The sequence below is a fragment of the Taudactylus pleione genome, unplaced genomic scaffold (assembly GCF_031769625.1).
Source record: "Taudactylus pleione unplaced genomic scaffold, aTauple2 ptg000244l, whole genome shotgun sequence".
NCBI lineage: Eukaryota > Metazoa > Chordata > Amphibia > Anura > Myobatrachidae > Taudactylus > Taudactylus pleione.
Genome location: NW_028284646.1, coordinates 11890943 through 11917075, shown reverse-complemented (window position 1 = coordinate 11917075; position 26133 = coordinate 11890943). Strand labels below are relative to the sequence as shown.

At 44.2% G+C, this 26133-nt stretch overlaps 1 protein-coding gene across 1 annotated transcript in view; it reads left to right on the top strand.

Moving 5' to 3' along the window:
* The window catches only part of LOC148516673 (major facilitator superfamily domain-containing protein 8-like), a 171041-nt gene that overhangs the window by 7295 nt on the left and 137613 nt on the right, over window positions 1-26133 (top strand). Inside the window, exon 2 of the mRNA XM_088479762.1 lies at window positions 3412-3486. Coding sequence (XP_088335888.1) covers window positions 3412-3486 — 75 coding nt within the window. The remainder of the gene's footprint in view (window positions 1-3411; window positions 3487-26133) is intronic.

Sequence of the window (26133 nt, the reverse complement as noted above, 5' to 3'; positions counted from 1 at the left end):
TTTAATGCACTATTTCTAATTCTTTGATCACATTCTTTTTTTCTTTTAATATTTCACAGACTGTAAAAATAAGTATATTTTAAAATACTAATAAAAGTTACATTTTAATATTAACTGTGCATCTAAAAAGACAACTCTTTCTTTATCTGTGTGGACTTTGCTATAACTGTTGTCAATGATAGCACCCTCTACTAAGAATAAATGAGAATAGTCTATATGTAACACTAGGGGTTCATAGGAATAATTTCTATCTACGATTGACCTGTGCGGAATATATTTCCTCCATACTTTTATACCCCTAAAGAGGGTTAGGTTAGTCCTTTAGGACGATCGGTAATACATATCACACCCTACTCATCCAGTACCGGTGTTTCGTCTGAGAAGGACTAGGTAGATTAGTCAGTCTATGCTGCTCCTACAGCGTGCCATGCCGTAAGCACACGCAGCTTGATTCTAGATTCTGTAGTAGTCTTTAGCCTTACAAACTACAGTACCTTGTGAGGTTTATGCAAATAATTTTAAATTACAGCAACCAACCTCTATGTGGCCACACTGATTTATTCTAGTTACAATACTTTTCACTAGCCATGTTTTCATTGTATGATTTATGTGGAAAAAAAAAATCAAGATTTTATTAAGTGAGCTGATCAGTCATGTTTATGCAGGATATGTATCAGTAGACTATCCAAACTAGCACACATTTGCCATGCTGGTTACAAGACCTTTCCCGGGTATGGTTAGTAAATAGCAGGTTTTCAAAGACGTTGACATTAGATGTAATAATTAAATGATGAAATAAGATGAAATAAAATACCGTCTATCAAGAATTTAATTGAACTTCACAATCTTGAATATCATGGGCCAAATTTAGTAGGGTGAGAGTTTAGCAGTAAACTCTCACATTTAACGAGTTTTATCTTCAAAATGGGAAATCATCTGGATGAGAATTTAGTGAGTTTGCATGTTCTCGGACTCTATTACATTGGCTGAGTTTAAAAAGTGTGAGAGTTTACTGCTAAACTTACATTTTCTAAACTCTCACCCTATTACATTTGGCCCTATATGGCCGTTCTGTATTTTGTACACACAGAATTAAAAGTTTGATTGTGCTTAATTGCTTTTGCTGGCCATACATTACCCGATAACAGCACATGATCCGACCAATGGGCGAACAGGCAGAGCGATGCAGTAATCACTGTGTGCCTCCATATACTACATATACTATATATGGGCAAGATCTTCATTACACTGCATGCATGGAATTGGCAGAATTACTGTATAGTAGGGTAAATGGAACATGTTTGACAATCAGATTATACAATCAACTGTTTTCTGCCATTTTCAGCATTCACTGAATGATCATCGTTCAAAAGTGTTGTGCATCTGCCAGATCTGAATGATAATCGTTCCATGTATGGCCGACTTTATACAGCTACATTATACGGTTTCTTACAGATTCTGGTACAAATCATAGTTACAGAAATAACTTTAATTTGTGAATGTGTGTCTGGTAATATCTTTTTCCACATTTGATACATTTACATTTTTCAATAAAGACATTTTGTGGCACACATGTAAATGACCAAATGTTATCGAGGATGGTTAAAAGACAAACCAACATTCTGGGGGGAAAAAAATCTTACCTTACCTTTAGAGCAACCCTTTTAGAATGCTAGTTGTCACCTGTTAATCAGACACACCCATAAGCAACATCGGTGGTCGGGGCATGTAAAGGCCCCCATACATCTGCAACGGATCGTCGCAATGTAGTGATCCTGCAACCCAGCATCGCAGGATCACTGAAATCCAACATGTTGGATTTCACATATATGCCGATCATGATCAAAAAATGATCGTGATTGGCAGATCGGTGAAATTTGACATGTAGAATTTCACCGATCTTGCGACGGATCGCAGAACATTGATGGCCGCCGGTCACAACATCGCGACGATCCATCGCAGATGTATGGGGACCTTAATTCTAGTATTGATTTCCCAGCGTTACAGAGGTAATTGGTCTATCAAGCTTTCTACTGATTTTATTTTTTGTTTAAAGTATACAACTTTGTTGTCATTAATTTGAGACAAATTGGTGTATTTGCTGTGTAAACCTTTGTGTTGTGCCTCAAAATATTTTGTTTAATTTGCTCACAGTAGTTTGCTGTTGGAATACTTTGGTGTCTGGTATTTAGCTTTGTTCTTAATGGTTAATTTTGCTATTGGTGTTTTAATGTTCATAACCATAAAATTGTTTTGTATTATTGTTATGATCCTATGTTAGTTTGTCTTTTAACCATTCATAGGGGGGAATTCAATTCAGTGCGATGATGAATAGCTGCGGGAGGGAGCTCCTGCAGCTATTCAATTCAATGCACTGTGTGCCTTGTCGGGAAGCAGATAAGTCAGAGAATGCCGGTTTTCGCGACTTAACCTGGGTGTTAAGGCGCGGTAACCGGCATTCTCTGACTAAAGTGCCGGGCACACGGCTGATAGCACCTCGCTAAGCCGGCAAACAACTGCGTGCCTGGCACTTCTGACGGATTTCTCTTCGCATCCCCAGGGGGGTACGAGAAGAAATACTTTGCCCCCTAAACAGCGCGTTGTATTGAATAGCTGCGGGAGCTCTCTGCCGCAGCTATTCTACATCGCACTGAATTGAATTCCCTCCATAGTGTCACAGTGAATATGTTTTCGAAATATTGTGAAATAATATAATCAGGAATGAAATGTGCAAACTAATGCAGCTAGAGCAAAGAAAAGTATGAACTTGAACTATATTCTGGGGGCAATTACTAAGTGGAAGATGTGTCAAACCTTCTAAAGAGTTGCAAAGTTTCCAATAGTAACTAATTAGCTTTTACCTTTCATTTTATAGAATATATTTGATAATTACTTCCGCAAAGCTGATTGGTTGCTATTGCCAACATCCACTTCTCCATTCTTTAGAAGGCTTATTACATTTCCCTCTAAGTAACCCAAAGAGCTTTACAAGTACTGTTCAATCATAAGCTTGTAAGATACCAGTGTTAATTGTATATAACCTAAAGAAACGTACAGTAGGTAGTGCACTATTGTAAAAGGTAATTGCAATTATAAGTGTAAAAAAAAAAAAAAGAGTAATTGTGTAATATTGAACTTTCATATTGTTAAATTTAGTACGATATGTATAATACAACAATGGAAAGCTCATGTGTTTTTATTTATTTCCCAATTTTCCATAATCATCATTATTATTACTAATATTTTTATTTACTAATTGTGTTTAAAGACATTTGACTACATTAGAACCTGCTTTATTTTTATGAATGTAGTTGAACATGTTCATATTATTCTTTAACTCTTCTTATTTTCCAGCTAATGGACTTTATATTCTATATTGATTAGTCTTATACTGCTTTCTTTTCCCCCCAGATGTGCTGCAGAGGAAGCGGAAATTGGCAAACGTTGTAATTGGATTCATCTTCCTGCTCAGTGGCATTGAGTATGGTCAGTGATAAACCAAGACTGATTTTGTTGCTGCTTACAGATTGCAGTTCTGGAGATCTTCTACTAAATTCTGTGTTTAAAAATAATTGGTGTAGTGGTTCGGGATCCAATCATGTATTAGGCCAATTTATGTGAGGCTACGATCCTTGCGTTCCCGCTAAGCTGTTATAGTAGGATTTTTAGCGCCCTGCCTGATTTCAAGAGGGCAGAATGCGCCCTGCCCTTCTGGCGGCACCTCGCTAAAGCAACATGGTGGGTGCCACCCCCACCCGCTAGGCTGTTTTAGCGTTGCAGTGATCACCTCCGGTGATTAGATGGGGTGTGCATGTGCACAGCATCTATTCACACAGAGAGGAGAGCTTGGGGGCAGTCTGGCATGTCTGTAAGTGCCAGGGCACACCCCCAAGAGTGATGAAAAGGGAGAGCATCTTGAAGACATGCCCCCTTTTCTTGTGGCCCCCTTCTAGGTCCGGTGCCCTGTCCAGTGGCGGACGTAGAGTGAACACTACAATCATCCTGGCATTAGATATGTCAAACAGAACAGGATTTATGTGTTGAAAAGAAAAAAGGGGGGTCCAATTTGTGAAGTACCTCAGGATAAAAATAGTGCACTTAGGTTAGCCCCTATTAAATAAAAAGTCAAGGTAGGCTTATCTGGTGTATTACATATTGTTCATCACTGTGATCTAGATATTTGAGAGAGAGCACCGAGGTAAGTGGAATTTAGATGATGAAAGAAACAGAAAAAAGACTGGATGTAATATATAGGAAAATGTGACTTCCAGAAAATTTAAATTCTAAAAAGGTAAATAAATCAAAACTATAATTAATTGGTATTAAATAACCATTGTACAAACATAACATTATACATTTGTAGGCTTTGCTGGATGGGCACGGGTTTGCTACAGAAGGAGGCAATCTCCAAGGTTCTTATAATGAAAGATCTAATTTTCTTTAGGTACTGATCACAGATTCTTGAAGGAAGCGGAATAATTTATAAGTCAAAATTAGCCTTATAGCTGATTTCTTCTTTAAATTTAGAAATCATGCCAGCTCTGTAATCTTGGTTCCTATTACATAACCCTGATAGTCTTGAATAAGTGTAGGAGACAGTGGCGGAAGTACCAGAGACAATGGAGTTGGTGCCAGTTCTGAAGGAGGCATTTGCCTCTGGTGTACTCCAGTCTGTGCTTTCCCCTTTTCTTCTTGCGCTGTCACAAACTCCCTGTCACGCTTTAGACTATTAAAACCAGTTTGTTACTGCTCCGGTGCCCAGGGGCGGATTGGGAACTAAAAGTGGCCCTGGAAAATATTTTTAAAGTGGCCTCAGGTGGGTGGTGGCAACACCAAAGTAGGCGGGATTAGTACATCACTATACCTCAAGACATTCAATTAAAGGTAAGGCTAAAGCAGCAAGTAATTTTACAACCTTTAACACCTGTAAGCATTCCAAAACATTCCACAAATGTTCATAATGTGTGCAGTTACGCATACCTCATGAAAAATCCTAACCAGCAGGCGGGAAAGCATTTTAAATATAAAGATAGAACTGAGGAATTAAAAATATATTAATGGTGCTACTCAGACACATGCACACACAAAAAGAAGACTATTGGAGCATACATACGGTCAGATTTGTCAAATCTGTCAGATGAACGATTGAACGATTTTACTAAAGATTTGAATGATTTTTGACTGCATTAAAATGAATGGAATCGTCCAAGTCTGACTGCAAACACATCAGATGTTAGATATCGTTATCTGATAAGCGGGAACGCGCATCGTTCATCATTCAGGCATGTCAGATTTTGCTTCAGATATGAACGATTGAACGATTTTTAAAATCGTTATCGTTCAGATCTGAAGAAAAATCCGACAGTGTGTATGCACCATATGTGTGTCGGAGCAGTTAAGGTGCCCACACATATACCGACTTTCATCCAATTTGGCCAATTTCGACGAATTGTGACGACAGATCATGTAAAAAAAGGCCAAATCGTGAGTTTCTACTCTTGATCACGATGCCGATGCTCGTCCCCGCTCGTCGTACTTCGCATCTTCAGATCTGCCGTGCTGTAGGGCAGATTACCCTCCTATCTACTAATTCCTCTCTCTCCTGTTCCCGATTACTCTCCTATCTACTCATTCCTCTCTCTCCTGTTCCCGATTACTCTCCTATCTACTCATTCCTCTCTCTCCTGTTCCCGATTACTCTCCTATCTACCCATTCTTCTTTCCTGTTCACAAACACCCTCCTATCTACCCACTTCTCTGTCTCCTGTTCCCGATTACTCTTCTACTTACCCATTACTCTCCCTCTTATTCCCAATTACCCTCCTATCTACCCATCCTCTCCAGTGTTCTCCCCAGGCTGTTTTCTGCGGAAGCATTGCCCGGCAGAAACAAACAGCCTGCCGCCCGGCACTTTCCCCGCTGTGGAACGCTGGCCTCTGAAGTGACCGGAGGCTAAAGAAGCCTCCGATCGCTTCAGAGGCCAGCGTTCCCAGTGATGCACTGCGCGGGTGACGTCATGATGTCACCCGCGACGTGAGGAGCCTGCCCCGCGTGCCTGCTGGATCTAGTTAGATCCAGTCAGAGCGAGGCAGCGGGAGCGGCCAGCAAGTAAAGGTAAGTGCTGGGCTGGGGCCAGGACCAGTCTGGGGGCACTGCATAAGGGGACACTATTAAACCTGGGGGCACTGCATAATGGGCATAAATTGACTGAGAGCCAGTGGGGGAGCAGCCTGAGACCTGTCGGGCTGGATTGGTAAGGGAGATACCCCTTTTCCCGGCGCGCGCATAATTGCGAAGGCCCCCACCCGGCTACTTTTGGATGCCACCCGGCTGGAATAAAATTCTGGGGAGAACACAGCTCTCTCTCCTGTTCCCAATTACTCTCCTCTATACCCATTCATCTCTCTCCTATTCACTCTTGCCATCCTATCTATTTCTCTCTCTCTCCTTCTTCTAGATTACCCTCCCTTCTTCTCACCATTTCCATTCTTCTTTCCCTCTCATCTCAGTGATGCTACTATCTCTCTTTCATGTGAATCTCTCCTCTCTCGCTATCCTCCTTTTGCTCATACTCACGTCTCCCTTGCCATCCCATGCTTACTCACAGCTCTGTTTAGTGCAACATACACATGTGCTTATTTACACTATTACCTCAATATTCCAAGTTGTTCCTTTCTTTACATATTACAGTACCATTTTTTAAATGTATGATATCTGTTCTTCCTCATCTTTTGAGCTCTCTAACTTTACCTTTCCCATATTAATCATCCCATTAATTAATTTTGTGCTTGCACCAATACACTTCTACCCCTGTGTAAATGTTTAAACCCTTTTTCCCCATACTCAGACCCCTCCCTTCTGCATGACAGCCCCAACACCGTTCTTCTTCATGCAGTTGCCCTCCCGCCTACGCAATTCCCCTGTGCCACTTCCGAGCTTTTGCTCCCTTTACAACCCCCACACTATGCTCCCTTGTACACCCCCTCCCCATGTAGATCCCTTCATGGTGACCCATGCAGACTACTTCCTGCCCGACTTGCCAATTTCCCATCATTGCACCTATCAGCCCTGCAGTTTGCATTTCTTTATCTGTTTCTGTCTCAACAATACGTTATATGCACTTGATCTACTTACCCTAATTGCCCTCTTCCAAATTAAATGGTCAACCTTTACTTCTAACACATTCAATTTTGCAGCACTTTCCTCATTCCACCTATTTCCCAATTATTATATTTCCATATACAACCATTCCTGCCCTCCTGCCTCATTCCCCCTGTTCTCTTGCCCCATCTTCTCTGATTCCTTCCCTCTCCTCCAAAATTTTGCCTCTCTGCACTCCAGGCTGCTATCTCTTTCCCCGGCTGCCCCTGGCTTACATATCCCATATAATCTCACTGTTTAGTGACTCCAGCACTACTGTATGTACATTGATCCCGGGAATCAATCTGTACTGCCCCCCCCCTTCACAGTGCCCCTTCCCACTGCCCTGCTCTTCACTTTCTGGTACAAGCGCTCCTCTCTAGGGGTGTTCTCCCCAGGTGCCTCCCCCCACCCCCATGATCTCCTCGCCGCTCTCTCGATCCCCAGTACCTGAGGAGGAGCAAGGTGTTTCTCTATATGTTCGGCACAGTGGCTCCTGCTTGAAGCATGTGGCGCGCTGTGCAGCCCCTCAGGCAAAGGCTCTCTGAATCTCTCGCAAGACAAGGGAAGCCGGCCCTCATCTCACGATGTGAGATCGTCTGCGGGCCGCTCTGCATGTTGTGACAGGCGCCGGAGGGCTGCCTGTCAAGCAAGTTCTTAGGGAAGGGCCACCCCATGTTGGCCGCGGATTGTCTCCGGCATGTCAGGACGGCCACCAGGGCAGGACAAAAAGTCACACAGGCTGGATGACAGGCGGCCCCACTGGTGCCGGCCCACCGGGGTTCTTCCCGGTGAATTCAATAACCAATCCGCCCCTGCCGGTGCCTGTCCATAATAGCACAGAGGTCCAATCACGCTGCACATCATTCCCAGCTGGTGCTGAGGTCTGCCTGTGCTGCTCCTGCCCGGACCGCTCAGTGTCCCGTTACTGAGCATGGAGATGGCTCTCTGTAGCCTCTTGCTCACAGTGTGTCTTCAGAGCATGATGGCATACAGGCTGCATGTCAGAGTTTCCTCCTAAACAACAGTATGGGCGCAGCCATGTTGGACTCTGTCACCTGACGCTCTTCCTCCACTCAGAGTGCTGCTCCCTGACCAGCTGATCGCAGCATCCAAACCCTGAGAATCCTCCCCTATAAATTCCATTTCTGTATCAGGGTCCATAGGGTATCCACAGGATACCTTGGTGTATAGGCAATGGCGGTAGTCATCGAGCACCACAGAGTTAATTTTTTTCCAGCCTCCCAGGATGCACTGAGGTCCCTCTCCTATACCCCGCCCCCGAGCAAAGGCAAATCAGTTTTGTCGGTGCCCGGCTCGGAGTTGGGTCACCATTTTCAGAGGGGGGCTGTACTCAGCCCCTGAAGTTAAAGACAGCGATTGCTGCAACGAGCTGTACAGCAGAGACAGTCGGTACTGTCGTCTATGCTGTCGATCCTCCACCCCGCCAGACCAGAACGCCGGTAATGATCCGGGGATGCTGGTGGGTGTCCGGGGTCACAGCTAGCGGTGACCCCGGATTACCCGGACTGTGGCCGGATTCAAGGGTTCAGGTGAGCGGCGGGTCCCGCCGATACACAATCCTCGGTCCTCAGGCAGGGGGATTCCTGGGGACAGGCTGCGAGTGGAGCCAGGTATTAACCTGGGGACAGAGGGCTGCAGCAGAGCAGTAAAGCTCCAGCGTCCCAGGGGTTAATTGCATGCCAGGGGAGCGCGCCTTCCCTGTCTCACAGCTGGCGCCTCGCCCGCTGCACAGTGCCTTTCCATAGCGGCCTGGCGGGCTGTGTCAGCGCTCCTCCCTCTGGCCCGCCTCCTCTCTGCTCCTCGGTGGCCATTTTCTAAGAGTGTGCAAACGCTGCTGGACGCTGAATATCGGTGGCATCGGGGTCCGGGTCCTCCCGCATACCACTCCTGCAATTAAGGTCAGAGTATGCAGCACTGTTTCCTACCAGGCTCTGTGTCTGTGTAGTTGATCTTCGTGCTGGTAGTGCAGGGATTTATTTCTGCATTGTATGTAACTAACTGCTAACGCTGCTGCCTGTACTTTCACTTCTGGCTGTCAGCCATATTCCTATCCCTGTTCTTCCTCTGCTAAAGCCCTTGTTGTGCGGTGTTGCAGGGTGTTCATTGCCTCACAGTAAAAGTATTTTTCTGTGAGGGGATTCACATACGCTCCGTTTACACTCATCATGTCTGAGAGTGAAAGAGAATATCGTCTTCAGCTAAAGTGTACCACATGTAATGTACCATTAGCGGAGGGATTATGCATGTTGCCTCCTGTCACGCCCGATCTCAGTTACTGCGCCTGTGCAGGAACCGCCCTGGGCTTGTTTTGCTAAGGCACTTACATCCCTTGTGGGCCAGCTGGCAACGCCCTCTGTGTTTCCCCAGATGGGGTTATTGCAGCAGTCGGTAGTCTCATCACCCATGCAGGGGTTCCCCGGGCAGTTGATGGTACCCCAGTGTCTCCCTCTTTCACCCCCCCAGGTCTCGCAGGAGCCTGCGTGGGTGAATTCATTATCCAATACGGTACAACACCTGACGGACGTTTTACAGGGGGAGTCCTCATTACGGCCTCCTAAGCGGCCTTTAGTGTCTCAGACGGTTCAGTTTGATGAGGATGACGTGATGTCTGATAATGGTGAGATTTTTGACTTTTCGGACCAAGAGCCCCTTCGTACTAAGGAAGTGGTGTCAAAGTCTAAAGTCTATATACCTGGCCTTATATGGGCCGTCCGTGTGGCCTTTGTTATTGAGGATGAGGATTCCCCCGTGGCCAAATCCAAATACGCCTTCATTAAGGATATTAAGGGAGATGCCACTGTGTTTCCTCTATCTGGTCAGTTAGTGGATCATTTAGAGGAGGCGTGGAAATATCCGGGTAAGCAGTTCCAGCCTCAAAAAACGCTTGGCCTTTGCATACCCTTTGCGGATAATTATTTTTCCAAGTGGGAAACCCCTCCTCAAGTGGATTCTCATGTCACATGCCTGGTGAGGAGTGCTACATTGCCCATGCCCTCCTTAAAGGATGCTACGGATCACAAGGTGGAAATATGCCTGAAATCCATTTATTCCCTTGTTGGAGGGGCGTCCAGACTGGCTATGGCCGTGTGCTGGGTGGTCAAGCCATCGAGCGCTGGGCTGTTAGCTTGGAGGCGTCTCTGGCACCAACTCTTCAGCTGAGCAGGTGGAGTTAATGGGCAATCTCACGTGACTCCGCCACGTACATTAATGAGGCAGCCTTGGATATAGGTCTCCTCACTACCACAATCTCCTCGGCAGCAGTGGCGGCTCGCCGCGCCCTATGGTTGCACTCTTGGAAAGCGGACGAAGATTCCAAAAAGGGATTGGAATGCTTGCCTTTTCATGGGCAGGTCCTGTTTGGCCCTGATCTGGATAAAATTGTGGCCACTCTGGCAGCAGCTGAGTCTGCGTGTCTGCCATCGGCTACAGTCCCATCAGGGTTGGGTTATTCGTCCTTTTGGCCCTATAGGGCCCAGGGTAAGTTCAAAGTACAGTCTTTTCCGAGACAGTCAGGGGCCAAGAATGCTGCCAAGCAGCAGGCTTGGAGTACAAGACGTCCTACTCCCAAGTCGGACGATAAGCATTCAGTCTGACGGGACGGGTCTCTCCTTGGGGGACCCCAAAGTGGGAGGCTGGCTTCTACAGTTCGCCCAGTGCTGGTGTCTGACCACTATGGACACTTGGGTAAGAGAAGTGGTCTCTCGGGGGTATGCCCTCTCCTTCCGACGGAGGCCTCCCAGCCGTTTTTTCACCACAGGCCTTCAGTCAAATCAAGACAAGGCCCTGGAATTCCGGAAAGTGTTACACTCTATGCTCCAGGCTGGAGTTTTAGTGCCGGTTCCGTTGTCCCAGAGGGGATCCGGAGTATTACTCCAATCTCTTTCTGGTACAGAAACCCAATGGGTCTTACCGGCCCATCCTCAACGTCAAATCCCTCAACAAATCCTTGAGAGTTCCTCTGTTCAGGATGGAGACCCTGTGTTCCATCATTTTGGCGATGGAGCCTGGGGATTTTATGGTGTCGCTAGATATTCAGGATGCCTACCTGCATATCCCCATTGTCTTAGCACACCAGCGTTTCCTCAGATTTGCAGTGGTCGACCATCATTTCCAGTTTCAGGCACTGCCCTTTGGTCTGGCCACGGTGCCTCGAGTGTTTACCAAGGTCTTGGCAGTCCACCTGTGGATGGAGGGGGTCCACTTGTTGCCCTATCTGGACGACCTCCTGTTGTTGGCAGGGTCTCCAGAGATACTTCAGTGCCATCTGCAACTGACAGTCTCTGTGTTGCAGACTCACGGCTGGCTGATAAACTGGAAGAAGTCCTCCTTGGTCCCCTTACAGAGGATGCTCCATCTCAGAGCCCTGTTGGACTCCCAATATCAGAGGATCTTTGTGACGGAGGAAAAGATCTCTGCATTGCAGGCAAAGGTACGCCGTTGCCTGCAGAGTCGCCAGGTGTCTATTCACTTGGCGATGATATTACTGGGATCCATGGTGTCAATGTTCGACATGGTGGAGTATGCCCAGTTTCACTCCAGACCTCTGCATAAGTTGATCCTCTCCAGATGGAATGGGTTGCCCCATTGGATAAAGACACAGAACATGGTGCTTTCTCCGGAGGTGCGTCTGTCTCTGGCCTGGTGGTTGCAGACTGCTCACCTGAACAGGGGGCGCCTCTTTTGGATTGCGCACTGGGTTCTTCTGACAACGGATGCCAGTCTCCGAGGCTGGGGAACAGTGACAGGTTCGCACTTCTTCCAGGGAAGATGGACACCAGCAGAATCTGCGCTTCCAATAAACATCTTGGAACTTCGGGCAGTATTCAAAGCTCTCCAACAAGCAAGACATGTCCTCCACGGAAAACCCATGCAGGTGCAGTCGGGCAACACCACCACGGTGGCTTACATAAATCGCCAAGGAGGAACCCACAGTCAGGCGGCCCTTACAGAGTTGTCCCGCATTCTAGCTTGGGCGGAAGGCAATCTCCCTGCCATCTCGGCAGTGTTCATACCAGCAGTCCTCAACTGGGAAGCAGACTTTCTTAGCCGTCAAGACGTGCATCCAGGAGAATGGTCTCTTCACCAGGAGATGTTTCAGCTACTGGTAAACTAGTGGGGCCTTCCAGCGATAGACCTCATGGCCTCCCGACACAACAAGCTACCTGTGTATGGGTCAAGAACAAAAGATTCGGAGGCACTTCTGGTGGACGCTTTGTCGGTCCGATGGACCTTCCAGTTTGCGTACCTCTTCCCTCCGTTCAACCCTTCTTCCTCGAGTGATTCGCAAATTCAAGCAAGAAGGCGGCACGCTCCTGCTGATAGCTCCAGCATGGCCCAGACGACACTGTTACTCAGATCTTCGGAGTCTCTCCGTAGACACTCCGATGCTGCTGCCTCTATGTCCGGACCTGTTTTCTCAAGGGCCTTGCCATTACCTGGACCTGGGTCGTCTGTTTTTGACGGCGTGGCTGTTGAGACCGCCCTCTTAAGGTCCAGGGGTTTTTCCATCTCTGTAGTTACCACCATTCTCAGAGCTCGGGAAGCCGGCTTTTGCAAGAATTTACCACCGAGTGTGGCATGCTTTCTTTCGAATGGTGTCGCGCTGGAGGCTATGATCCTCAGGTCTTTAGGATATCCAGGGTTTTGGCTTTCCTACAGGCGGGCTTAGATCACAGTCTTCGCCTTGCTTCCCTGAAGGTGCAGGTTTCTGCCCTGTCTGTACGGTTTCAGCATAGCATTGCTACACATCTTGATGTCCGCACCTTTATGCAAGGTGTACTTCGCATTCAGCCTCCCTTTGTTCCACCAGTGGCTCCTTTGGGATTTGGCTGTAGTCCTGAGGGCTCTCCAAGGACCACCATTTGAACCACTGGGCTCAGTGGATGTAAAATGGCTTACAGCTAAGACTGTTTTTCTTCTGGCCATTGCTTCGGCCAGAAGGGTGTCAGATTTGGGGGCTCTCTCATGTCACCCTCCCTTTCTGATTTTTCATAGGGATAGGGCAGTGCTTCGGACTCGTCCTGGTTTCCTACCTAAGGTGGTATCTAGTTTCCACATTAATGAGGAAATTATAGTACCGGCCTTTAATTCCCCAGACCTCTCAGCTGGTGAGGCCTCCTTGGATGTGGTACAGGCTCTAAGGATTTATGTTGACCGTACCAATTAATTTCAGAAGTCGGACTCTTTGTTTGTCCTCTATGGTTTCCGTAAGAAGGGTTGGCCTGCCACTAAGCAAACTTTGCAAGCATGGTGATTTCTGAGGCTTATATTCATGCGGACCGTCCTGTACCATCCTCTCATTCAGCTCGGTCTGTGGGTCCTTCGTGGGCAGCTCGCCGTGGTGCCTCTGCTGTTCAGCTTAGCACGTGGTCTTCTGTCCATACCTTTGTGAGGTATTATGCATTTGATACCTTCGCCTCTCAGGATGCTTCCTTCGGGCGGCGGATTCTCCTTTCTGCACGGGAGCGTCCCCACCCTTGAAGGATACTGCTTTTTGACATCCCCAAGGTATCCTGTGGATACCCTATGGACCTGATGTAGAAAATAAGAGATATGGTAAGAACTTACCCTTGTTATCTCTATTTCTATGAAGTCCATAGGGTTCCACAGGACTCCCGCCCTGTCGCACCTGTACTGCAGATTGGCTTTGATCTGGTCAACGGTTTTTCCGTCTCCTGCTGGTGAGAAAGTGATTCTTGTGTGTTCCAGACTTTATTCTCTCTCTTATTTTTTCCACCCCAGTTTATCCTGGGAGGCGGGAAAAAAATTAACTCTGTGGTGCCCGATGACTACCGCCATTACCTATACCCCAAGGTATCCTGTGGAACCCTATGGACTTCGTAGAAATAGAGATAACAAGGGAAAGTTCTTACCATATCTCTTATTTTCCAGACTGGCCTCTGTACAACGTCGCTGCTTGCTGAAGTTGCTGAGCTCCCAGGTACTCTGTATCTGTATCTGAACGGTCCCAGGACCTGATTCATTAAGGATCGCTATTGCGATCGCAGCTCCGTAATCGCTCGCAGGTCTGCTGCAAAAATATGCTAATGATTGCTATCGCAGTGCCGTCGCACTGCCAGCATAGAGATGGCCACTGCTTCCCACTACCGCTATCTCGCATCCGTAATACCTTGCAAACCTCCATAAATATCGGTAACATCGAGTACCATCGGCCCCTCACGCAGAATTGCAGCAGCCCTGACCTTACTTAGAAATTGCTAACTTAACTTAGTTGTACACAGTGAGTACTCTAGTTGCGTATGCAATGGCTAATTTATGCACGCCCATGCAATGCCATACATTCGCATGCGCAGTACGCAACAATCGGCCATCTGTGTACGCTTTAGCAATAGCGATCCTTAGTGAATCAGGCCCCCGGTCCGTTCTATCCAGTTCCTATATCTGGTAAACGAGTCTCCCATACCATCTTGCACACCAGTCTTTTTTTTACCACTAAAAGACTTGTTCTTACAGCCACCATCAGTTCCAACCGATACCTCCAACCATCGGTCTCATCCGATACTTCCAACATTGGACTCATATTAATTAAGTTCCTCAATTCATCAACATCGGTCCCAACCGCTCAAGTTCATCAACATCGAATTCTCTTATCAATTAAGTTCTTTAATTCAACATCTGTCTCAAACAGATCAAGTCCATCATCATCTATCTCCTCACAGCAATACATGAGGAAGTCCTGGCTCAATCCTACAGGTTTATTCACACCTCCCAAGTCTCCTCTTCAGTCTCCTGCACCTATTGCAGCCTAAACCAACCCTCCTGTATGACACTCCTTCCGGCATGTCAGCCTCATTTTAGTGCTCAAATGATCCCGGTCCAGACACTGTAGAAGTCACACGCCTTTTTCCTTCTATGGGAAAAATTTTATTATAGTTATAGCCTAATATGTAGAAAATCTCAAATAACACCAGATGGGAAAAATAATACTTCATATTCAAATAGAAGAGAAAGCACAATTATAAACGTATTTTGCATGAAATGATCACAGACCTAAAAATCAAAGTTTAAAAATCACAGTTTAAATTGATACACTGTTGCTGTTCCACAGGTGCAGTGATGCTCAGCGAACCGGCATTGTGTACTATTGGAGTATTTCAAAGGGTCCGGATGTGAGACTGCTACTAACGCAGGAGACACAGCTACCATTGACGTTGCCTTGTTTCGTCTCTATTGTAGAAGAGACTTTTTCAAGACTGAAATACTTGCTGAGCCTCACTGCACCTGTGCGAAGTCCGCTAAAGTGCCTGGACATTGGAGGATCACACCTGACCCTTCCTGGGAAGGAGAATTGGTCTGTTTCCCAGCCAATATCATGGTAGCTCCATCCTCCTAGCAATAGATCTGCGGAGGCTAAATTACACGGGAGGCGGCTCCCGTGTAATACCATCCACTGGGGGAGATGTATTAACCGCCGAAGCGGCATTAGCATCATGTATGATTGGGGGGCTGGGCGGTAAATGACAGGGGTGCTACGCGCCCTTGTCATTACCAGCACTGCTATCTACAAGATAGCAGCACCGATAGGCAGGGCAATTTATGAACGGTCAGTTCGCCTGACCGTTTCGCCCACTGTAGCTGTCGCTTTCGACAGCTACAGCCTGACGATGCCCTATCCCCTCAGCAGGGACAGCGCTGTCCCTGCTGTGGTGGCTGCCGGCTCCAGGGCTGAACGCTGGATCTTGCGATACTTATGAGATCCAACGCATGCTCAGTGGAGCTGGCCGGGTCTGAGACACAGCGCATCAGCACTAGGCTGATGCGCTGTGTACTCGGGGATCACCGGAGGGGGAGTTATCACTGCCCCGCTCCGGCCAATGAGATGTTAATACTTCCTGCTTCGCTTCGGTAAAGAGGCGAAGCAGGAAGCGTTATAGCAACACGTTAAGTACCGCTATCATACATCTGTCCCACTGTCTGTGCTGGGAAGCCAGCACAGACAACTAGACACACCATATCATTTGATATGACTGCTACATTACAGATTTAACTGTTTCCATTTTTTTTTAACTGTCATATAGCGTGTGTACAGACACACAAACACATTATATATAACTTGTGCTGCATTCAAAATCATTGGTTCAGTAACTGTTTTTATTGGAACAGCAACATTGTATCAAATCAAACTGATTTTAAACTGATTTTTATGTCTGTGATCATTTCATGCTAAAAACGATTTTAAGCATTATTGTGCTTTCTCTTCTATTTGAATATAAAGTATTATTTTTGCCATCTAGTGTTGTTTGAGATTTTCTGCATATTAGGCTATTGCTAAGTGCAGTGTAAATTTTTCTCTGGTTGATGTTATATCTCTAATGAAATCTGGCACTTGATTTCCTACATTTGCTACTAGTTTTTATATGCCAATCTTATTTAAGGTCTTAAAGCGCCAGGAGCTAGGTAGGGCTTCTACCACCTGTTTTAATTGTTGTTCCTTCTCAGGGACTTCTTTAAACAAGGGTGGAGATAGGGCCACTGTGTACTCCAGTCTGTGGGACAGTCACTGATACGAGCAGCGCTGCTCATTTCAGTACTTGGACACCCTCCTTACCTACTGATGGAGCTTTGATGCGAATGAGGGTGTGTCTGTATGTTGCAGGGGTGTTGGCAGTGAAGGGGGGGGTGTATACGTATCCTTCTGGGGTGTTGAAGGGAAATGTGTAGGAGGTGCCTAGGTGCTGCTGGTGTGTTGGTGGTGAATGAGGGGAGTACCTGGGTGCTGGTGGCAACTGCATGAGGGAGGGGGACACACTAAAAGCGTATTTCACCTCAGGGCAGCTGGTATTAACTTGCGCCTCTCGCATTTCATCATAAAGTGGCTTAATCAGGAATCGTGTGTCAATGTTTTTCAACCTGTTTTAGATTATGTAGTATAAGCAATGTTTGACCATTTGCATTGTATAGATGGGACATGTAATCTCACAAATACATTAAAAAGTCTTCATTCTTTAAATGGATAATGTTGTATAGCATAAACCTGCAGCCTCAGTGGTTCCCTATTTTAGTAATTTGTCACAGCGCAACGGATCCTGGCTTCCTTTACCAGGCCCGGTGGCGCTATTTTTCCCGGGTAATGGTGGCTTTGTCGCAGGTAGGTGCTGGTCTTCTGCTATCCGCCACCTGCTGCAGTACAGTCTCCTCTCTCCAGTTGTAGGGCTGCCGATATCTGCCCCACCCCCCAGCGGCTCCAGGTGGTAGCAGACTGTGACAAAACCAGTTGAATATGTATATTTTTATCACATTGTCCCATTAGAATGCCAGTCCTAGCACACATTATAACACATTCAATGTGTTTTTTTTTTCATTTCCCATAGCATGTCTATGCTCACCCCCATGCTGTGTTTAAATCAGCCTTAATATTGATCATATATGAGATTGTGTTATGTTATCTGTTACACTAGAGGTGAGGTATTCATGTTAGCATTATAGTTTCCTATTATTTACTGATGCCAAGGGAATAAACGTGGATACACACTGGGTGATATTCGAACGGCCGATATATTGCATGCGAATCGGCGGGTGTGTACCCCCCATCTGCTCTGCAGCACAGTAGATGGCCGATATATATCTGCAGATATATCAGTGCATCTGGCTGTGTGTACGGCCCATACACTTGCTTCAGGGATCGCTGGTGACAGCTCAACTGCCCGCCCAGTTGTGATGTCAGGGAACACACATCGATCGGCTGATCGGTAAGTCTGTATAGCTTACCTGATTGGCCGCTGTGTCTGTGGATCCGTCGGCACAGTGTGTACCCAGCTTAAGTCTTTGTGTATTCTATCTCTAAAAACTATATATCAACAATTAGATTATCAAGTCATGTATACCAGTTCAATTTTTTTACAGAAGCTGTCTTCTTTACCTAAACCACAGGAGATCTAGCTATGTGTAGTGCCCCCCTTTCTGTTCTACATCAAGCCAGGTCTTGTGAATCTGTGCGCTTGTCAGTGCCACTGCCTAGCTGAGAGTCACTGATCCTATGCTAAGATGGGAGACTCTGCCAGGGATTTTTTGTGGGAACTATCATGTGGAACTGTTGGATTGTATTACCGAAGTGTGCCGTGCTGTTTATCACCCATTCTTTTCAACAAACCACCAATGATTTTCACCTGCTACCGTGCCTGGGTGATCTGCAACCCCATATCTTTCAGACGTTCCCAAATTTGAATCCCCTCCCTATATAAGGAAGTATTCAGTTCTGTCTGAACCTCCAGTGTACTTGCCTGCATCCAAGTCTGGTCCGTTTGATTATTGTTCTCGCCTGCTTCCTTGGTACTGCTTCTCGTGACTTCCTGGTTATGACCTCAGATTCCTCCTAACCTGCTTTCGCCTATCCCCTGGTACCATGATACCTGTCGGTTCTGATCTGTGCCTGTCGACCTCCCTCCAGTATGACCCTCGGCGGAGAGTTTCCCACCTGCCTTTGTTCCCTCCAGAGTCCACCAGCCCACATTTTAGGAACTCAGTCAGAGAGCCGTGACCTGCGTATCAGCCGCAGCGAAGCCCAAACTCCCTTGCGGGGGTCCCTGGTGAAGCCAACCGATACGTTAGACTCTTGAACTCTGAGAATCACTGACTTAGACCCAGGGCAAACTCTGGGCCTGATTCAGCAAGGATCGCAATTGCAAAGCTTCATGCAGGCAGCTTTGCAATGCGATCCTTGCAATCATGCAAATGCGATAATCAATAGGGGGAAAAGAGTCAGCGCTTAATAAAGATAAATCGTGTTTTAAAAGGGGAGCTGCTCCAGAAAAAGAGATGTCCCATCTCTAAAAAATAAATGATCAGCAAAGGTAATAGGGTACTGGAGCGCTATACCATATAATACTGATGAATGGTGATGATGAACAATTATTGATGAGAAGAATATGGTATAAATGTTTTGCTGATAACCATACAATAAAATTCCATAGACGTTCACAATGAAAAAAGAAATCAAATTAATAAATTAAATTGCTATTAAATGAACTCAAAGTAATACCTTGCTCAGATATTGATGTACATCAAATGGTATATGAATATTAAGTAATTCAATGAAATTGCATGCATAAATAATAGTTTCAATCACTAGTAGGATAGTAAATGATCTCTTGATGTGAGAGCGTTATGGTGACAGATGGTTGTAACTGATATTCGTCACAATAAAGACTGTTCCTTAAGATAGCAAAAAAGGAGGAATGTAGGAGCGCTTGTTTGTGAAGGTAGACAATAAATTATATAATAAAACAGATATTTAATATCAATAAATAATGCAATAAATAACAGCAATATAAAAAAATTAGCACATTGGCTTTGTGCAAATTTCAGACCATCCTTAACTAGATGCTTTAATAACCAAAGTGATAATGGATGTGACTGTCTATTTCATATGGAAACACTGTTCCAAAAGAATAAATGAAATCCTGATATTGACATGAATTAAATAACAATATCTTCTTAACGGGGTGTGCCATGGGGTGTGCTTCTCGGGGTAGGAGTACGGCTCTTAAGCTGGGGAATGCGGGGACAGAGGAAGAGTCCTAAACGTGATCTTTAACCTCCTCTCTATGCAGACGTACTAGCGCTTGGGTTGGGTGTCCCAGACCAGCACCAGAAAGACTGCTGGAGGGCAGGTGATCAGTGATTTGGGGAGGGGATGTAACGGTGTAAGCTCTCCCGGAACTGTCTGCCGTTGATCCCCTCCTTGATGACACTTACCTCCCCTTGCAACTTCCAGGTGGCCGCTCCTGCCCCTTGCTGGCTTAGGATGTCTTCTTAGTCCGTCCTCCAACTTGGGTGCGATGCACGACTGGAGGTCGCGGGACCACTGGATCCGGATATGATGCAGCAGCAGGTGCGGCCGGTTAACTGGAGCTATTAGGGATTCTCTCGTCTGTCTCACGTGTAGTGTGTGGGTCTCCAACGCGTTTCGGCTTCCGCCTTTGTCAAGGAGCAATATCCTGTTGCTATTGCTGATGATACATATACACCTCCCTTCACTCTGGTTGGTGGTTGGTTTGTTGAATTTGTAAATAAACCTTTTAATACATTCCTGCCTATAAACCTCTAAGATTCACCTGCCTAGAACCTCTAAGACAAAACCTGCCTATAAACCTCTAAACACAACGCTAATTGCGTACGCAGTATGACCGCAAATAAAGACAGGAGTGGAATCTGTGGTTCCAACACACAAGTATTATTCAGGTAAAAGTACAGTCAGTTACACGCAATCTACACATACACAAGTTAGGTGTAAAAGGAAATAATACAGACCCAAGTACGGTTATACATACGCTGCGCCTCTGGACCCAGAGATAGACTTCTGACTAGATATCCTCAGTTCACCCAAAATTCATCATGAACTGGCAAACCAGTGTTCGGACACATGTATTTATTCCCCCCCAGACTGAAACAGGACAAAGGGGGAACTTCCTGCTGATCTCATTGGTTCCCAGAGGAGAAGCATATGTAACGACACATTTAACAGGTTGTTTCAAATAGACTTTCCCTGCCTCTAACAGCCGGAGACTTTCTGGTAACGCCTCCTGTAACATTCCATCAACTAAACATTTTGTTGCTTGTAAGTTCTGCGATCCGTAACTTGAGTTTGCATGATGCGATCTCTCCACCGATAACACCGGGATTCTGTAAAAAGCGTACGCTTCAGAACGAAACCAAACACACCTTGCTTATCATGTATAATACCTTAGATATCAAAAACCTCTATTTCTTAGCATTTAAACTAACTTAACCAACTTGAATCATACAATTTGATGCTAATGGAACCTTGTGTGCGAATATGTAGTGTGTGAGTATTCGGGGTTTGATATAAGGACGCTAGTTATTAATGGGTGAGATTTAAGTGCATAATTTCTCATACACGAAGTGAACATCCAGCAGTGTGGATGGCTGAGGGTTGTAGTTCTACATGCCCTCTGTCAGCAGGCCCCCACCTGTTGTGTGTTCAAAGGAAAACAAAACCTCTTTTGTTCTCACAGACTCTTGTGTGAAGTGCAAATGTATTACCACCTCAAGCTGTGGAATTTTGGGCCATTCTGTCTAGGATTCAGACAAATCCAGTTGTGTAGATATTATATTACAATTGCCACAACTATACTTTATCTGCATCCAGGGATTCCCAATTTGTATGTAAAAATACCCATTGTCTCTTCTTATTTACTTTTACTCAGAAAGCTTGTTTTTCCAGTTGCCCTTGGTAGGTTAACAAAAACATTGCCATCTGTTCTTAGCTCCTGAGTTATAACTTGAATTGACTCTGACCACAAAAATGGTGTCTTGCGATCTCATTTCCAAAATGGAGTCTTGCGGCCATTCGCAAGATGGCGTCGCCGCGATTAAATTTTAAACTGAACTTATCTCAGCCAATTATTCAACTTCGACAGGTTTAATAAGATTGAAAGTTGTGTTCATATGTTGATAGTCCTAGTGTATTTATGTGCCTGAATGCAGGCTGAAAATATACATATATGAGAACATAGTGTGTCTCATTGTACAGAAAAAATGGACTATTCTTGGTATAAATACAAGATGTAAAGTTACTGAGTTGTTTTCATGGGACAAAATTACGCTGCTGTTTGCAGCTGCAAGTTGTAATATCCTAAGACCCGATCAGTGAAACGGGAGGAGGGAAGGGACGGGGGATTGTTAATGCAATACATGTGACAAAATGATGAGAATAAATAACAAATGATCTCATACTGCTCATCTGTTTTATGATATATAAAGTTAATTAATCAAAATAAAAGTAAACAAGAGGATATGGAGCATACAGTGTCAATAAATTAAGAGGATAATAATGTGGAGATTATAATTGTAGGAAAAATGTTTTTGAATATAAACAGTGTTAATTGATTAACAAGCTTCTCTTTTATTCAGTATGCGTAAAAAATCACCTCCCCTCCAGTTGTGTGCAGGTCTTTCTATTGCTAAGAAATCAGTACCTGATAGGTTTGAGTCATGGTGTGCTTTATAGTGTCTGGAGACACTATGGTTCTCTTGTCCTATTTTTATGTTCAGAATATGTTCATATAGTCTTTGTTTCAGAGATCTTATAGTCCTACCTATATACTCTAAACTGCAGGGGCATCTAATGAGGTAAATTACCCCTTTGGTGTCACATGATATATGATTTTTGAGTTTGTGTCTCTCTCCTGTAGTAGATGAAGTAAAACTACAAATGGCTTTAGTACTCAGTTTGTTCAAGGTTCTGCAGGCTTCGCATCTTCCGCAGTAGTTTCCATTACTATCCTCCTACTTCTCCATTACTGTCAATAGTGTGGTTTGTGTGGTTGTGATTGGGGGGATATGATTATGGACTAAACTCTTTCTGATATCAGGGGCTTTCATGTACACTATATCTGGATGTTCTTTTAGAACTTGCTTCAAGTCATGATCCTGTAAAAGGATGTTCCAATGTTTAGTCAATATTCTTTTAATATCTTTAGCTGATTCGTTATACTGTGTGATAAAAAATGTATAGTCTTGTTTATTGTTATTATCAGTGTTGGAGTTCTTTGGTTGTAGTAATGTGTCTCTATCCAGATTATTGACTGTATGATACGCTTCTTATACAAGATTTTTCTCATAGTGTTTTTCTAGAAATAGTTCTGTTAATTGTGACGCTTGAGTTTCATAGTCTTCTAATGTGCTACAGTTCCTTCTTAGCCTTGTATACTGCCCTTTGGGTATATTTGTCAGCCAATTGTGATGATTTCCACTAGTGGATAGGATGTAGCTGTTAACATCCACACTTTTCCTAAAGTTTTTCGTGTGTAGTTGTCCATCCTCAATAAATATTTCCAGGTCTAAAAACTCAGCTTTTGTCTTACTGGCACTAGTTGTGAAAGTCAGGTTGTTGGAGTTGTTGCCCATGTATTTAATGAAATCCTGGAGGCTGTCATGAGTGCCCTTCCAAATGAAGATGATGTTATCAATGTATCGTCACCAGAGAGCAAGGTTTGCTCCAAAGCCATGCCCCCTCCATATGTAATCCTCCTCCCACTTACTCATAAAGAGGTTGGCATAGCTTGTAGCAAACCTCGTTCCCATGGCGGTCCCTGTAATTTGTAAATAAAAGGTGTTATTGAACCAGGTGTAATTATGATTCAGAATGAAATGAATGGTCTTGATAATGATTTCAATTTGTTTAGATGAAAGATCAGTAACCTTTTCCAGAAAGTGTTTGGCACTGTCTAATCCCTGCTGATGTTGGATAATAGTATATAGTGATGTAACATCACTAGTGACAAACCAATAATCTTCTTCCCATTTGATCTCAATCAGTGTCCTTATGATGTCTGTGGTATCTCTTATATATGAAGGTTGTATCTTTACTATTTCTTGTAAATATGAATCTATGTACTGAGCTAAATTGGACGTGAGTGATCCGATCCCTGAAATTATGGGACGTCCTGGCAGATGTTCCCTGTCTTTATGGGACCTTAGGAAGATAATAAAAGACAGGGATCACTGGATGTGATGTGTTAAGGTAATCATATTCTGATTTGATTAATATTCCTTCTTCCATCCCTATCTTTAATAGTGCGGTCAATTCATTCTGATATTGTTTCATCGGGTATGTTTTTAAAGTTCTATATGTATCTGTATCACCTAAGATCCTCAGCGATTCATGTATGTAATCATGCCTGTCTAGAATCACGATACCTCCTCCCTTGTCTGCTGGTTTTATTGTTATCTTATTATTTTTCTCCAATTGTTTCAGTGCTCGTGTTTCTCTGTTTGTCATGTTGTTCTTCTTATATTTGCTATGTTTAGTATTAAGTCTTTTTATGTCGTTTTGTACCATGGTTTCAAAGGTGGTAATGAAATTGCCTTTCATGTAGGTGGGATTAAATTGTGACGGAGGTTTGAATTTTGTGTGTCTATAAATTGAATCCTCTGTTGTTGTTTGCATACTTTTATTCTGTATGAAGTATTTTTTCAGACTGAGTTTTCTAGTAAATGCTTTAATGTTCAAATATGTCTCATATTTATTCAATTTCTTATCTGGTGCAAATTTCCACCCCTTTTGTAACACTGATACCTGTGTCTGATCTATAGAGATAGAGCTCAGGTTAAATATTCTTGTCTTTGCTGTTATGTCATGTTTCAGTGGAATCATGATTGATGATACGGTCAATGTTGTCTATTGTTATGTGGGTACATGTTTTGTCCTTTTGATGTTCGGACTTATTTCCCCATCCTCTTCATCCGCATCTTATTCTGTGTTTTTTCTTATTGGACGCTGTGGGTAATTTTGAGTCGGGGTGCAGGACCTCCTTCCTGCCTCCAAATCTAAAAAACCTCTTCCCCATGTTGTCTCCTGTTCTTGGGATGTAGTGTCTCCAACACCCGTATTGAATGTTATGTTAAGAGTATTGTCTTGTTTGTTGTTAATGATGATAGCTTGTGATCATCCTTTTGTTGTATTAATCCAACCTACATCAAATGAAAGTTTATCTAGTTACTCAATGTCTAAATCTACTTCCCAGTCATAGATTGAGAAGGATGTGTCATTGCTAGTAATGGATGGGGTTGTGGTATCAAGATCTGTGTCTATGGTCTCTGTGTCAGAGGCTGATTGGACTAATGGTTGTTGTTTGTTTTGTATTCTTGTTTCGTTCTGATGTTGATAGGTAAGACCTATCTTCTTGTAAATCAGCATCTTATTTGGATGCTTGATGTTATCTTTTTTCCTATACGCAGGTTGTGTATTGCCCTTAAATAGTTTAGGGGTTCTCTTGTGAACCTTTTGTGATTTTCTGGTCTTTAATGTAGTTTTATTCTGTTTCACAGTATTGGGATACTTATCACGTCTAATCTTATTTATATTTATATAAGTGTGCAAAAAGCTGTTCCAACTTTCCATAAATATGTCATCATTCTGGTTATGAGTGGGTAATTTCTTGAGTCTTACACCCTTCGGGATAATATTATGTTGTAGGTACCATTGCACCGATCTTATAAAGACTTCACTCATTATTTATCAACACAGAGTCAGATCAGCGGGACGCCACGCATCTGACACATTACTCTTTGACTTGGATTCTCAGTACTGTCACATTCACATCTTAAGGAACAGTCTTTATTGTGACGAATATCAGTTACAACCATCTGTCACCATAACGCTCTCACATCAAGAGAGTTCATTTACTATCCTACTAGTGATTGAAACTTTTATTTATGCATGCAATTTCATTGAATTACTTAATATTCATATACCATTTGTTTTACATCAATATCTGAGCAAGGTATTACTTTGAGTTCATTTAATAGCAATTTCATTTATTAATTTGATTTCTTTTTTTCATTGTGAACGTCTATGGAATTTTATTGTATGGTTATCAGTAAAACATTTATACCATATTCTTCTCATCAATAATTGTTCATCATCACCATTCATCGGAATCATGCAAATGTAGCAGGAGGTGTATGACACCCCCTGCTGCATTTGCGATCCCAGCACTGGACGGAGTGCACTGCTGAATGAGCCCCTCTGTCCGCAGATGCTCACACAGGGCACGTTTGCAGGTCACCCAGAAGGTGCACAGGTGTATGCATTACTCACTGACACATTTTAAAACGTCCACAGGTAGAGCTAGTTATTTCACTTGTGATTCTGTGAGGAGACCTGGATAACATGCACTGTTTGGGGTCCTGCGGACCGAATTTGAGAACCTGTAGTCTAAGCCAGAGGTTCCCAAACGCGGTCCTCAAGGCCCCCCAGCAGTTCAAGTTTTAGAGATATCATGGTTGAGCACAGGTGGTTAAATCAAATTGACTGAGATACTAATTAAGGGTCTGATTCAGCAAGGATTGCAACTGCGATTATGTACGCAATTGCCCTCTTCTCTCCCTGTGACTTTCCCCTCACAATTTTTGTTTAAAAATGTTGCTTAGTGCACTAAGCAACATTTTGAAACAAAAATTGTGAGAGGAAAGTCACATAAAGAC